Below are 14,967 nucleotides of genomic sequence, written 5' to 3'. Positions count from 1 at the left end.
TATAAAAGAACAAGTTTAAGTGAAAATACCCGGTGGTGTGGGCAAATACGCAACGTTTTACATCTGAAAAATTATTTTAATACAACTTAAATTTATTAAAAAAAATATAGTACCAGCATTAGCAAATAGCTAATAGGTCATGTCTTCCAGAGGATTTAGAAACTGAAATTTAGGTATCATACATAAGAAAATGAGATAAGTGAAAAGATAAAGGAAGTAGAGAATGAAACAAGTATTCAGATAAATTACTCGTTTCAGACGTGCGCTTAAACAAAACAGAAAAAGACTTCTTAAAAATAAAGAAAAGCTGCAGGATAGACGAAATCAAATCACTCACCTAGCAAGTTGAGCTAGTTCTTTTTGGGTCAATGGGCTTCCTTGTTTACATAATAGATTTTTTAATAAAAGTAGTCGTGTCTGAAAAGAAACATTAAAGAATTATCAGTCCTAAGAGTTAGCTTAATAAAATATCCAGGAGTTAGGTTCAAACCCTAACTCTCATTTAGAAGCTCTATGATTTCACACAAAACACTCTACCTCTTACAGCCTCACTCTTATCTATTAAAATGACAATTTTTTGAAAGTTCCTAAAAGAGTTAAAACTAATCCAAATAAAGCACTAAGTAAATAGCTGCTGCTACCACCAAGGATGTTAAGGGTCTGAGATAGACAACCACAATTTAAACGTATGGATTCATACAACATGGACTCTCACCCACTTTAAGCTATAATTCAGTGACTTTTAATAAGATTCGAGTTGTGCAACCATCACCATAATCCAATTTTAGAACATTTCTATCACTCCAAAAAGCTCACCTGTGTCTGTTTGCAATTAATTCTGACTTCCACCCAAAGCCTTAGCTAACCACTATCTACTTTATGTTTCTAGAAATAGCCTTTTTTTAGACACTTCATATAAATGGAATCATATAATAGGTAATCTTTTGCATCTGGCATCCCTCACTTAATAAAATAGTTTTGAGGTCCATCCATATTACAGTATGTGAAAGTACCACATATGGAACAGTATGGTACCATTTAACAATAAACGGAATGAGCACATTTGTTTATCTATTCACCAACTGATGACTAGATTTTTTTGCAGTTCTTGGCCATTATTTACAATGCTGTTGTAAAAATTCTTGTACATGTCTTTATAGATACATGTTTTCATTTCTTCAGTAGAATCTTATGAATAAAATTCTGGAGTCTTACATGCATGCTCAGTTGCTAAGTCGTGCCCGACTCTTTTCGACCCTATGGACTGTAGCCTGCCAGGCCCCTCTGTCCATGGGATTCTCCAGGCAAGAATACTGGAGTGGGTTGCCATTTCCTCCTCCAGGGGATCTTCCTGACCCAGAGACTGAACCGTGTCCTCTGCGTCTCTTGCACTGGCAGGCAGATTCTTAGGCACTGTGCTACCTGGGAAGCCCGTGGAGTCTTACAGTAAGTTCATCTTTTTAAGAAACTGACAAACTTTCCAATGCAGCTGTACCATGTACTAGAAGACTTAATAATATTAAATGGTAGGTCTTGTTTCTGCCTAAAATTAAAAAGTTCAAACATGGATACATACCTCCTCATTTGGCAAAGACACATAAACCCGTTTGGTAAAACGCCTAAAAAAAGGATTCAAGCAATCTCAGAAATACAGTTTTGAATTTAAACAGCAAATAACAAAAACAAAGCTTTAAGTATAGTGCTCAAGGCATTTGAATACATTTTAGTAGTCATCAATGTAAAAAGTCACTCTTTTAAAATATTCTAGTTAAATACATAAAATAGGTAACTAATAAGGATCTACTGTATATACCACAGGGAAGACTGCCCAACACTCTGTAATGACCTACATGGGGAAAGAATCTGAAGAAGAGTGGATATATGTATATGTATAACTGACTCACTCTGCTGTACACCTGAACCTAACAGAACATTGTAAATCAACTATACTCCAATAAAATTTTTAAAAATTCCAGTTAATGTTTAAAAATCCTTAGTACTGTCAGATTTAAATTAACCATTTGTGTATCTGTATTTTTTAACAGTAGTAACACTTTAAAACAAAATATCTGATATAAGAAGTTGAAGAAACAGATCTCTGCTATCTCCGTGAAACTAAGAACAACTAAAACCAACGAGAACAACAGAAACAGAAACGTAAAGTCCATCATCAGCAAAGTAGGGAATGTTTATAACTAAAATGTATGAAGAAGGCCTGCCTAGGGCAGTGAAAATTACACCACAAAGGTGAATGTAGACAGGACCCGCCACTGCGAATTCCAGACACGGCTGTCAGAGCAGTTTTCCAGAGGGAACAGAGAACACTCTGAGGGGAATAAAACTAACCTCCCCACATTTAAACAAGCATGTGAGGACTGGCTCTGCAGATCATGTGGCCCTAGTCAGCAGCAAAGGAATGACAAGGAAGATGAGACTGAACAAAGAAACTCAAAGACACAACATCTTTGTAAGAAGATATCAGTCAGTCTGGCAAGAGGACAAGCTGTCTTGCAATGGCCAAATCTTTTTCAGTGGAAGAAGACTAAATCGACCCAATCTCTTATTTACATACATGTACACTTCTTCACCAGGTGCGGCTTTGTTGTCAGTCAGGGAGATGGCCCACCAGTCCACGGTATATAGGACAATTCAAGATATTTGCCTTGCTATCTTAGTTTTCTAGCTCTTCTACAACATCCTTTCAAAATTACATTCTCCAAGAAAACTCCCCTTATTCAAATAAAATAGGCAAAACAGACAAAAGCATAGGACTGATTTTAAAAAACAGTACCAAAAAAAGAGGGGAAAGAATACAGTAAACATAAAATAGATAAAATGAAGAACATGCAGAAGAGGATTTTGCCATAAAGCAAATTAAAACTGTGACCAAATATCTTTCCAAGAAAATAATTTAATGAAAAAAAAAAAAGGCTCCTATGAAATTAGAGCTCAATGAGATAGAAAGATTCAAAGAAGTAAGACAACAGAAGATGAAAAATGGGACTGCAAAGAACAGGAAAGCAATAAAAAAGAAAAGAAAAACCACCACAAAAACAAAGGTCACAAAAGTAAAAGTAGTAGTAGAAAGGAGATTAGACACTAACCCTACTGGGTTAACCCATAAATGTGAATAAAAGCAGGCTGGCTTCAGACTTTCACACTGCAACATCCAGTCCTAGAAACAATAGGCAATGTTACAAATTCCTCAGGAAAGGAACGGGAGGTCCAAGAATTTTATGTTGAGTCAAACTGTCCTCCCAGTAGAAAGGGAACACATTTGCTCAAACACATGAGAAGAGAGAATGCAGCTCCCATGAACTGTGTTAGCAGGGTAAAAATCAGTTTTGGAGTTTTAAGATACTTTAATTCAACCCAGAAGAAATAAGCAATTTGCCTAAAACCATAAAGTTAAAAACAGTTTTCCTGGTATCATGCTGGTCCTGTCCTCAAAAGTTTTGTTTACTAACAAGAAGCCAGAGGATGGATATAGAGAGGAAAACAATGAATTTAGTCTTTACACTGAGAATGAAAGACAGAAGAAATACGTGAGACGAATGAAGGAGTAAATACATCTGTAATAAATGTGCGCATTTCCCCATGAATTTCCCTACCTGAGAACAGCTTCATCAAGCTCTTGTGGCCTGTTGGTTGCACCCATTACAAGCACTCTGTCATCTCCAGCAGACTGTACCTGTAAGTCAAAAATTTTTTCAATACTTTTACGGTAATAACAAAGAAAAACACAATAAAGATATCTATTTCTAATCTGGGCCATTCAATTGGAAAATACATACATTACAATGCTACCACATAAAAATATCATAATCAATACGTACACCATCAAATTCTATTAGAAATTCAGTTTTTAGACGTCTGCTAGCATCATGTTCTCCTTCTCTTCTTTCACACAAAAGACTATCAACTTCATCTAGAGGAAATACAAGGATGGAACTTTAATTAAAAGCCAAGCTACATGAGTTATCTGAGATTAACCTAGTTTATTATACATTTAGGATACATTAGGTTATTAATATAATGTATCCTACTCAATTTGTTGGACAGTCTTTAACCTTGTGCTTTTTGAAAACTTTTTACTTCTGCAACTATACTTCAATAAAAATTTTTAAAAACTTTTTACTTCTGAATAATCTTTCTTATCATTCCCTCACATTTGGAAGAAGGGAACTTTACAAATGTTCAACTAAGCTGTTGGAAGACATGTTCTTACCTATAAAAATTATGGAAGGTTGAAGTTCTCGAGCCACAGCAAAAAGAGCTCTCACCAATTTCTCTCCTTCTCCTACCTAAAACAAGGCATTGGACACTGTTAAATCAATAAAATGCAAGATTGTTCCTTCCAGCTTTTTTAATTTCACTACTGAAAATCTAGTACCTAGGAATTTAACTTCCCTTCTTTGCAGCAACCAAAGATTTGGTTAAAGAATAGGGGTGAGGGGGGTTACTGATTGATCCTTATAACACCAGTAAATAGACTACTTATTTATTAAGAGAATCTGGTGAGTACTTAAAAAAAAAATATATATATATATCTCTGTCTTGTTTCACTATGCATTTCTAAGACTTGAGACTGGAGTAACTATTGGGGTATAACTACTGAGAAGAGGGAACACCAGAGGACAGAGGGATGCAGCACTATTCCGTAAGCCGTAGGCTGCAGGGTGTACTTATAGAAGCACGTAAGTTGGAACGTGCTCTCCTAAACAAAACTTGCTTTACTAAAACCATCTTGAAAATCCATTCTCACAATATCACTGTCAATAAATGTTAAAGCATTTCTAGGTGGTCCAGGTGGTCTATGAACACTCCTTAAGACATTATCAGGGGCTTGAACACTATACTAAAGCCATTCTATGCACCAAAGCATCTATGCTCTGAAAGGGTCATGAGGTTTGCGGTAATCTACTACAAAAACTACTTTGTCCTCTAGGTGGCATCTATACTTTTTATTGAAAATTAAATTATAAAGAAAAACAGGAAAAGCCTCAGATTTAGAATCTGCAAAACAAATATTCCCAGAGCCAGAAGGAACTGAGAGAGATGACCTCTTATGACATCAACCCTGTAAGATTTCCTTGGTGATCCAGTGGTTGAGTCCACCTGTCAATGCAGGGAACCTGGGTTCAAACCCTGATCTGGGAAGATTCCACATGCTGCAGGAACAACTAAGCCTGAGGGATACAACTACTGAGCCTGTGTTCCGCAACAAGAGAAGCCACCACAATAAGAAGCCTGTGCATCGCAACAGGAGAGTAGTCCCTGCTTGCCACAACTAGAGAAAGCCTGTACGCGGAAATGAAGACCCAGCCTAGCCAAAAATAAGAAAATACATTTAAAAAAAAAACAAAACACTTTATAAAGGAAGTAAAACCTCAAGTGATACTTTCTTAAGGCCAGTTCCGTAGGTAAGTCAGGTTGGCATCCCTACCTCCTAACTTCCAGGACAGTGTTCTCTGTTGTAGGCTAATATAGGTAACCTACTGTAACAACAGTTTTACTTGTAAAATTTCACACAGGAAGCAAAATTTAACCAGGAGAAGTATCACTGTATAGTTACTTTTAATTACTTTACAAAACTGAGACCTCTGCCAGTACCTGATCTTGTACTCCTATCCTCCAAATTTCTATTGTTCAAGCCAGCTAGTCTGTGGTATTTTAATACACAACCCTAACAAACAAATCTCACAGAAAAATTTCACTTTTACTTAAACGAGCCTAACAAAGGCACATAACTTTCTACTTTGAAGAGTAAAAAAAGAAGATATTTAAATAATATGTAAGTAATAGATATAAAACTCATAGAAAAACATCTTTGTGTAAGGTTATTGCCATTTATTCTTAACACAGTAACATTTAGACAGTAACTTAAAGCATGACAATACTGGAAAAAGAACACTCACATATTTTGAAGTTAAACTTGCAGCACTTATATTAAAGAAGGTTGCATTAGATTCTGCAGCTACTGCTTTAGCCTTTAAAAATCAGAAGGGTAAATATATTAGTTCAATTGCTTTAAAAAGATAACTACATGTGATCAATTTAATTTCTAGAAAACATTTCCTAAAAACATAAGGTATGACACAATTTCCAACAAATAGCAATCAATGTATTTCCTTCTCAGCAATGAGAAAAAGGTGCAGGAGGAGCTGTGCTTCTTCTCACTCTCTTTTTCTCTAAGAGAGATGTCAAAGGGACAGGTTGAAAAAAAAAAGAAGGGTGTGTTATTCTCTTCCCAGTTATAAAAGATATCTGGTTAGAGAAAGATAAACAGCTGAAGGAAAAAGTTACTCTTTCCCTATTTAGTTTTCCCTGTAGCAGAGTCATGCAGGAAAAGAGGTATTCAGATCCTAGCAAAAACTTCTGGCAAAACGATATAGAAAAAAACAATCTGTTGTATGTCAGTTATGCCTCAATTAGAAAAAAAGAAAGGGAGAAATCTGTTATCAGGCTGATTATTTAAATAAACCTGCTAAAATAGTAAAAAAAAAAAAAAATCAGAGATTAGCAAGATACTCAATATAGTAAGGTAAGCTCTTCTAGGGCAAAATTTTAATATTTAACTTGGGAAAACAATGAAAATTATACTGTTCCCAGTATCAAACTAATACTGGAGATAACATACATGGTTTTTTTCCTATCTTCATCATTAAAAACTAGCTTAAAACCTGGGAGTTCCCTGGTGGTCGAGTGGTTAAACTCAGTGCTTTCACTGCCATGACCCTGGATTCAATCCCTGATCTGAAAACTAAGATCCCACAAGGTGTGCAGTATGGGGGGAGGGGAGGGAGGGGAGAGGGAGAAAGTATATAACAACAAAAGGCAAACCATAAACAACAGACTCAGTGACAATGAAATGTTTCTTTTATTCATATTATACCCTTAATATCTCAATAGAACTTGCCAATTTAAAAGGGATTCTTACCAGCATTGTTTTCCCATTTCCAGGTGGGCCAAAGAGTAACAGTCCTCTGGCAGGAGCCCTAAGCCCTGTGAACAACTTAAAAATACATACTTTAGTTCATAACTGTGATTCTAGAGACACTTTTTCCAGACATTTTGAGTATTATTTGTTATCTAAAAAGTACTATTTGTGATCAGTAGCATCCTCCAAAAGAGAGCTGCCCAGAGCTCTAAAGAGAACATATTATCAATAAATTACTACAATTACCCCAAACAGAAGAAAACAAAGTGAAGTAAACCCAAATTCTTACTGAACAAATTGAAAGCAACTGAGCTTCCCTGGTGGTCCGGTGGTTAAAAATCCGCCTGCCAACGCAGCGGACACAGGTTCAGACCCAGGCCTGGGAAGACACCACAGGCTGTGAGGCAACTGCCCGTGAACCACAACTGCTGAGCCTGCCAGCTGCAACCACTGAACCCTGTGTGCCCTAGAGCCCGTGCTCCACAATAAGAGAAGCCACCACAATGAGACGCCCGTGCACAACAGAAAGTAGTCCCCGCTCACTACAGCTAAAGAAAGCCCCCTTGTGCAGCAGTGAAGACCCAGTACAGCCACGATCAAAATTAAAAACATTTTAAAAGTACATTTAAAAAACTGAAAGCAGGCTGATTAAACAAGACATACGGAACAAAGAATGCTTCTCCCCTTCTTTTAGAAATCTCACCAAAATAACAGTAAATGAATAAAAAAAGAAATACATCTTCAAAACAAAACAAAAATACAAAAGGAAACAACAGAGGACACAAATTTCTGTACATGGTGAGTTGATAAAGTGTGGTAAATTATTTAATGGAGTTGAGGGAGCTAAAACTAAGCACCTGCTTGTGAAGGGATACCTAGATACCAGGAGCAAGCTGACATGAACAAAAAACCCTGGAAAAGCTCTGGAATTGGAGGAATCAGGTATGGGAGAAAGCACTAGTAAGGCAGTTGGCCAAAAATGGGGGACTGATTGAAAGTTTGTGTGAGGAACAACGGAAACCATGCTCCTGCCCTGACCAAGAGCACGCAGCGTGTACTGCTCTTCCACAACAAAAGGAGGCAGATACTTCCTTCTCTGCTGCTGAGTCACTTCAGTCATGTCCGACTCTGTGCGACCCCGCAGACGGCAGCCCACCAGGATGTCCAGTCCCTGGGATTCTCCAGGCAAGAACACTGGAGTGGGTTGCCATTTCCTTCTCCAATGCATGAAAGTGAAAAGTGAAAGTGAAATCGCTCAGTCGTGTCCGACTCTTAGCGACCCCATGGACTGCAGCCCACCAGGCTCCTCCGTCTACGGGATTTTCCAGGCAAGAGTACTGGAGTGGGGTGCCATTGCCTTCTCCATTCCTTCTCTAGAGACATTAAACCATAGTTGCCAAACTCAAGGGCACCAGGCATGGCAGGCATGAAGGGTGAAGACTCAACTGATAACATTTTACTGAACAGTGAAAGTGTGTGTACTTTTAAGTTGAACCATATGAAGTAACTGATATTCAACTTAGAGACAAAATTTTATTTGAGTGGGTTCAGGTTTACAGAAAATTTAATGGAAAGAATAGAGTTTCCATGTAACTCCTCACCTCCCCCACCTCCACTATTATTAACATCTTGCATTGGTATGGCACATTTAATACAGCTAATGAATATTGATACATTATTATTAACCCAAGTTCATAGTTTACATTAGGGTCCACTATTTGTGTCAAATATTTACCATTAGTTTCATGTAGAACAGTTTCACTACCCTAAAAACTACCTTCTCCACCATCTATTTAACCTTCCTGCCCTCCCTACGAATGCTTGGCAACCACTGATCTTTTTACTGTCTCCATAGTTATTCTAGTTGGAATCACACAGTATTAGACTTCTAAGATTGTCTTCTTTGACTTAGCAATATGTACTTAATGTTCCTCTGTGTATTTTCATGGCTTGATAGCTCATTTCTTCTTAGTGCTGAATAATATTTCATTATCATGGATATACCATAGTTTGCTTATACATTTAACTACTGAAAACCATCTCGAATGAACAAAGGTTAAAGTATTTGCTTTAAGTAATTCTGAGAATAAATTAACTCAAGAATGTATTTTTAATATTATTTATCTCATTCAAGCCACTTTTAGTGTTCAGTAACTTAATTATTGTTGTTGAGAAGGTCTTACAACTAGCTGAGAAAAGAAGTGAAAGGAAAAGAAGAAAAGGAAAGATATATCCATCTGAATGTAGTTACAACGTGAAGTCAAGTGGACCTTAGGAAGCATCACTAAGAACAAAGTTAGTGGAGGTGATAGAATTCCAGTTGAGCTATTTCAAATCCTAAAAGATGATGCTGTTAAAGTGCTGTGCTCAATAGGCCAGCAAATATGGAAAATTCAGCAGTAGCCACAGGACTGGAAAAAGTCAGTGTTCATTTCAATTCCAAAGGTCAATACCAAAGAATGTTCAAAGTACTGCACTATTGCACTGACTTCATATGATAGCAAGGTAATGCTCAAAAGTCCTTCAAGCTAGGTTTCAACAGTACGTGAACTGAGAACTTCCAGATATACAGGCTGGATTTAGAAAATGCAGAGGAACTGGAGATCTAATTGCCAATGTCCATTAGATCATAGAAAAAGCCAGGCTATTCCACAAAAACATCTGCTTCACTAACTATGCTAAAGCCTTTGACTGTGCGGATCACAAAAAATTGTGCAAGATTCTTAATGAGATGGGAATACCAAACCACCTTAACCTACCACCTGAGAAATCTATATGCAGGTCAAGAAGCAACAGTTAGAACTGGAATGGAACAATGGACTGGTTCAAAATTGGGGAAGGCGTACGTCAAGGCTGTATACTGTCACCCTGCTTATTTAACTTACATGCAGAGTACATCATGCAAAATGCCAGGCTAGGTGAAGCACAAGTCAAAATTAAGACTGCTGGGAGAAACATCAATAACCTCAGATATGCAGATGACACCACCCTAAGAATAGAAAGTGAAGAGGAACTGAAGAGCCTCTTGATGAAGGTGGAAGAGGAGAGTGAAAAAGCTGGCTTCAAACTCAACATTCAAAAACTAAGATCATGGCATCGGGTCCCATCACTTCATGGCAAATAGATGGGGAAACAATGGAAACAGTAACAGACTTTATTTTCTTGGGCTCCAAAATCACTGTAGATGATGACTGCAGCCATGAAATTAAAAGACACTTGCTCCTTGGAAGAAACGCTATGACAAACCTAGACAGTATATTAAAAAGCAGAGACATTACCTTGCCAACAACAGTCTGTATAGTCAAAGCTATGGTTTTTCCAGTATACGGATGTGAGAGCTGGACCATAAATAAGGCTGAGCACCAAAAAATTGATGCTTTTGAACTGTGGTGTTGGAGAAGACTCTTGAGAGTCCCTTGGACTGCAAGCAGATCAAACCAGTCAATCCTAAAGGAAATCAATCCTAAATATTCATGGGAAGGACTGATGCTGAAGCTCCAGCACTTTGGCCACCAGATGTGAAGAACTGACTCATTGGAAAAGACCCTGATGCTGGAAAAGACTGAAGGCAGGAGGAGTAGGGGATGACAGAGGACGAGATGGTTGGACAGTATCACCAACTCAATGGATATAAGTTTGAACAAACTCTGGAAGATGGTGAAGGACAGGGAAGCCTGGCGTGCTGGAGTCCACGGCGTTGAAAAGAGTCAGACGTGACGGAGTGACTGAACAAAAACAAAATTATGATTCTGTGTTTTTAAGATGAAATAAAAATTCCAGCACTGTAAAAAAATGAATAAATTCATCATGATGCCTGTCATACCCAACTTTCCAATCTAGCCTAACAATGTCCCCATTGTGATCCATGCAAGCTCCCCACTGTGGAGAATTGAGAATAAAGCTGATCTGCTGCACAATGAAGGTGCTTTATGAAATAAGCTCTGACCCATGATCCATTTTACAGTCTACTGAAAAGATGAAAAGATGAGCTAGGACAATCATATTCTCTTTCTCGGGAATCTTAACAGGAATTATAAAAATGTTCAAATTGGCAGATGCAGAGATAGACAAATGGTCCCAATTCTGAGATCTGGCTCTACCTCAGATGCTGTTTCTCCTTAAGCTCCAATTTAGTACAGTTACTAAAGCTTCTGCCCCGCCCAAGCCTAGATTATTCAACTTTGAAATTCCAGTTTTTTCAAACAGTATGGCCCTACCATGGAAATATTCCTAAATGTAAATTCATATGCTGTTTGACCTTACTCTCCACTTTAGATATGTTCCTTAAAGCTATGCATAGAGCAGAAGCTGAATGACTTCTAACACAGTCCAGATATTTCCTTACTACCTTTACAATTTTAGATATATTTTTGTACCCTAAGAAGAACATCATTTATAATAAAGCCCATACTTGAGACTGATCCACCAATTAACTAAAATGTAGAGAAAGAAATTTAGGTCTTAGGACTAGTTTCTTTGGCAACAAATGGACTAAATGACTGCTAAGATCCTTTTCAGGTCTGCGGTTGCATGAATCCTTTCAACAAGCATTTTTTTGGTCAATACTCAGTCTGCTGCATTTACTATGCTTATATATAACCCTAGGGAAAAAGTTAGCCCAAAATACAAACCATCATATGTTTCCTCAAAGTGTGGCCTGAGGTGGTACAAGGGACAAATTTGGCTACTATAAAGACAAATGCTTTCCACCTTAATAATTCTTATTATTTTATTGAGTATTAAGAATATTCAATTAGTATATTAAACCAGTGATTTCCTGCACACTGCTTCTTAGAATGAGCAAGAGGTAAAAGAAAGTAGAATCAACAAATAATAAATTTCAGTATAGTTGGTGCTCACAAGTTACAAACAGTATGAGAATGACAGAGACTATAGAAAAATAGGGCTACACAACCTTTACACGTTCGTTTAAGAGTGCATTCACAATAACGTGCCATATAACATCTATGTTCACTAGATTCTGTAAACGAGTCCACAAAGACTTGATAGCTCAGGAGGAAGAGAAACAGCTGACCCAGACTGGATCCTCAGATTTATTTTTTGCAATTTTTTTAGAACAGCATCAAATATGAAATCTGTGAATTGTGAAAATCCAAAACAATACCAAATATGGAAAATTAAATATTTATTATCAATTGCAAGATTACCTAACTTCTTCAGTGAGTTAAAAAATTATGGGATGGAAGGTTAGGCCCCTACCCATCACTTATCAGCTCTTCACTTACTTTGATCACTTAATATCTTCAAAATAATTCTTTTAAATAACCTTATCTTAATTTCTCTTTTCTCAAGTATTATTTCTGTCTTTTAATTTTAAATCTCTCTTACCTTAATATAAAATTATTGCCTGTTACCTATTTTTCCTATAAACTTAATTACAAACGCATTGGGAATTAGTTACCATTATAGTCAATCTCCTTTCCAATACAGTTAACATCAACTGCTAATGATTTTTCCTTTAAAAAAAAAATCAAATCTACTGTTAAATGAATTAATCATTCTAGTATAGCTCATTTATTTACTGATACTATGGATTCAGTAATGGATGATGCTATAAGAAAATGACAATATAAAGTCCTTACCTCAGGTCTCAGAGAAGGAAGAATAACAATTTCTTGCAATGCTTGTTTTGCCAGCTCTTGACCAGCTATATCATCAAATTTAACAGCTGTTCCACTAAGAAACAGAATTTCAGTTAACTACACACATATTCTTCAGTTATTATAATATTAAGTCTAAGCTCTATGTAATGCAGCCATTTTTATGTTAACAAGAGTGAAACTGTATAGTTAAATCAGTACAGCAACAGCTTTCTCATTTACAGTAACTGAAAACCATCATAAAAATTAAATATGTAAATTAGACAAGATATTTATTATCCATTTTACTAATGATATATTTTGCCAGTAAAAAATGTTTAAACTCCATAAACCACTTTAGATGACAATACTTACTTGTCCACAATTTCATTCATTATAAGGTTAGCAAGGTTGCTGTCCACATTCCTAAAATTCTTCAAGTCTTTCTTTTTACGAGCAGCAGTTGTAGGGGTAGAAGGCTTATTTGTTCTATTTGTTTTTGGTGTACTCTTGGAAGGACACAAAATTTTGATGTGAAAACACAACATAATGTTTGCAATTTTCACATGTGAGTTAACTTTAATGTTCACAGAATTAAAGGAATAAAAGTAGCAAAAAATAGATATAAAATCCCCAAATTGTATATTTATTCTAAGATAAAATGGCATTCTCTATAGAACTACATTTGCCATGAAGTGGGTTTATAGAAGATTTTATCCAGAGAGATTTACTTACTATGAAATAAAAAGGCTCTATGACAACACACTCACATAATTTTGATCCTTGTTAGAATTGTAACAAAACTCTATGTATGTTTAATGTTATAAACACTTATGTACATTTACATAATTATACAAATAACGAACGTAAAATGTCCTGTAGGGAATTTCCTGGTGGTCTAGTGCTTGGAACTCCCTGCTTTCACTGCTGAAGGCCTGGGTTCAGTTCCTGATTTGGGAACTGGTATGGTAAGCCACATTTCATGGCACAGCCAAATAAAGAAATTAAATAAAATTAGAAACAAAAAGACTGGATAAAGAATACATAAAACAGACTGGATAAAGAAACTTACTGTTAAAAACACCTAGTTAGAAAGATTTCCTTCAAAGATAATAGAGAAAAAAAAAGATTTGCTTTTTAGTAGCAAGTTGTATCTGCTACTTAGACTTTATTTTTTATTCTTTTTATTTTTAAAAGTTGTATTTATTTACTATTTGGCAGTACTGGGTTTTCACTGCAGCATGCAGTATCTTTTAGTTGCAGCATGCAGGATCCCTAACCAGGGATTGAACCTAAGTCCCCTGGCTTGGCAGTGCAGAGTTTTAGCCACAGGACCACCAGGCAAGTCCCTACTTAGATTTTTATAAATCTAAATTTAAAAAAAAGAAAAGAAATCATTCAACTTTGTGGAAACTTATCAATTCTCTTAAGGTATTACAAAGTACTTATAATAAATTTAAGCAAGCATTGTCATATTCAAAATTTTGTTTGCAACAGCATAGCAACTGAAGTTACTGTCTCAAAATACCTTATGAGTGGCAGCTGCAGAACCAGGTCCTTGTCTCACGCCAGAAACCATGGATAAACCACTGCAACTAGGTGCTCTATGGTGGCCTGAAAGACCTGTGGGTCCAGTTTTCATAACTGTTTTTGAACGAGGCAGTGAATTACTAGCATGTGTTAACGGATCTTTTCTTTTTGGAACAGCTCCACTTTCTATCAAGGAAAAAATAAAGTCATCATGGTCAGAAAATTGTGGCTAAACATTATAAAAGTTAATATAAGAACCAGTACAAATTTGAAAGCTAGTAATATTATTTTTATTTCAGCAGTATCTCAAAATAAGACTTCAGTCAGAATATATACTAAAGTGTTCATAATGATTGTTACTGGGTGTGGACAAGATTATGAGTATTTAGCCTTTTCCTTTTCCTGGTGTATAATTTTAAGAAATACATATTTGTCATAAAAAGAAATAACTATTTGTGGGGGCAGGAGGAGGATACAAAAAAGGTACCAAGAAAATAAGGCTGCCAAATTTTTTTTCTTTTTTGTTTTATTTTATTTAAAAGCTGCAAAAAATTAAAGAAACAAAATGTAGTAAAGGCACTAGGGGTAGGCTGTATGGGGGTGGGGGCGGGAACAAACAGCACATCATTCCAAACTTTTCAGACTACAAAACAGTAGGAAAATCCAATCTGTGCCACCAGAAGAGTTTTAAAAGGTAATTTTAATTTAAAGAGTATAAAGATGTGGTTAATATGCCAAGTATTTCGTGCTGTATCTATGTTACCAGGTGGCTCAGTGGTAAAGAATCCACCTGCCAATGCAAGGAGACACAGGAGATGGGGGTTCGATCCCTGGGTCGGGAAGACTACTCATTCAGTATTCCTGCCTAGAGAATCCTATGGTCAACGGACCCTAGCA

The 14,967-nt window shown here is 36.4% G+C and overlaps 1 protein-coding gene across 4 annotated transcripts in view; it reads right to left on the bottom strand.

Annotated features, from left to right (window-relative positions):
• SPAST (spastin) overlaps window positions 1-14,967 on the bottom strand; it is a 56,462-nt gene that overhangs the window by 13,409 nt on the left and 28,086 nt on the right. For all 4 annotated transcript variants that reach the window (XM_061432004.1, XM_061432006.1, XM_061432002.1 and 1 more), the window contains 10 exons: window positions 14,069-14,256; window positions 12,916-13,049; window positions 12,544-12,637; window positions 6,941-7,015; window positions 5,919-5,990; window positions 4,229-4,304; window positions 3,837-3,928; window positions 3,612-3,691; window positions 1,577-1,619; window positions 338-417 (listed from right to left, as the gene is read on the bottom strand). In XM_061432004.1, the coding sequence (XP_061287988.1) occupies window positions 338-417; window positions 1,577-1,619; window positions 3,612-3,691; window positions 3,837-3,928; window positions 4,229-4,304; window positions 5,919-5,990; window positions 6,941-7,015; window positions 12,544-12,637; window positions 12,916-13,049; window positions 14,069-14,256 (934 nt within the window). The remainder of the gene's footprint in view (window positions 1-337; window positions 418-1,576; window positions 1,620-3,611; window positions 3,692-3,836; window positions 3,929-4,228; window positions 4,305-5,918; window positions 5,991-6,940; window positions 7,016-12,543; window positions 12,638-12,915; window positions 13,050-14,068; window positions 14,257-14,967) is intronic.

This window comes from Bos javanicus, chromosome 11 (assembly GCF_032452875.1).
Source record: "Bos javanicus breed banteng chromosome 11, ARS-OSU_banteng_1.0, whole genome shotgun sequence".
NCBI classification, from domain to species: domain Eukaryota; kingdom Metazoa; phylum Chordata; class Mammalia; order Artiodactyla; family Bovidae; genus Bos; species Bos javanicus.
Note: the sequence above shows the minus strand (reverse complement) of the source record. Positions and strands in the feature narration are given on the sequence as shown.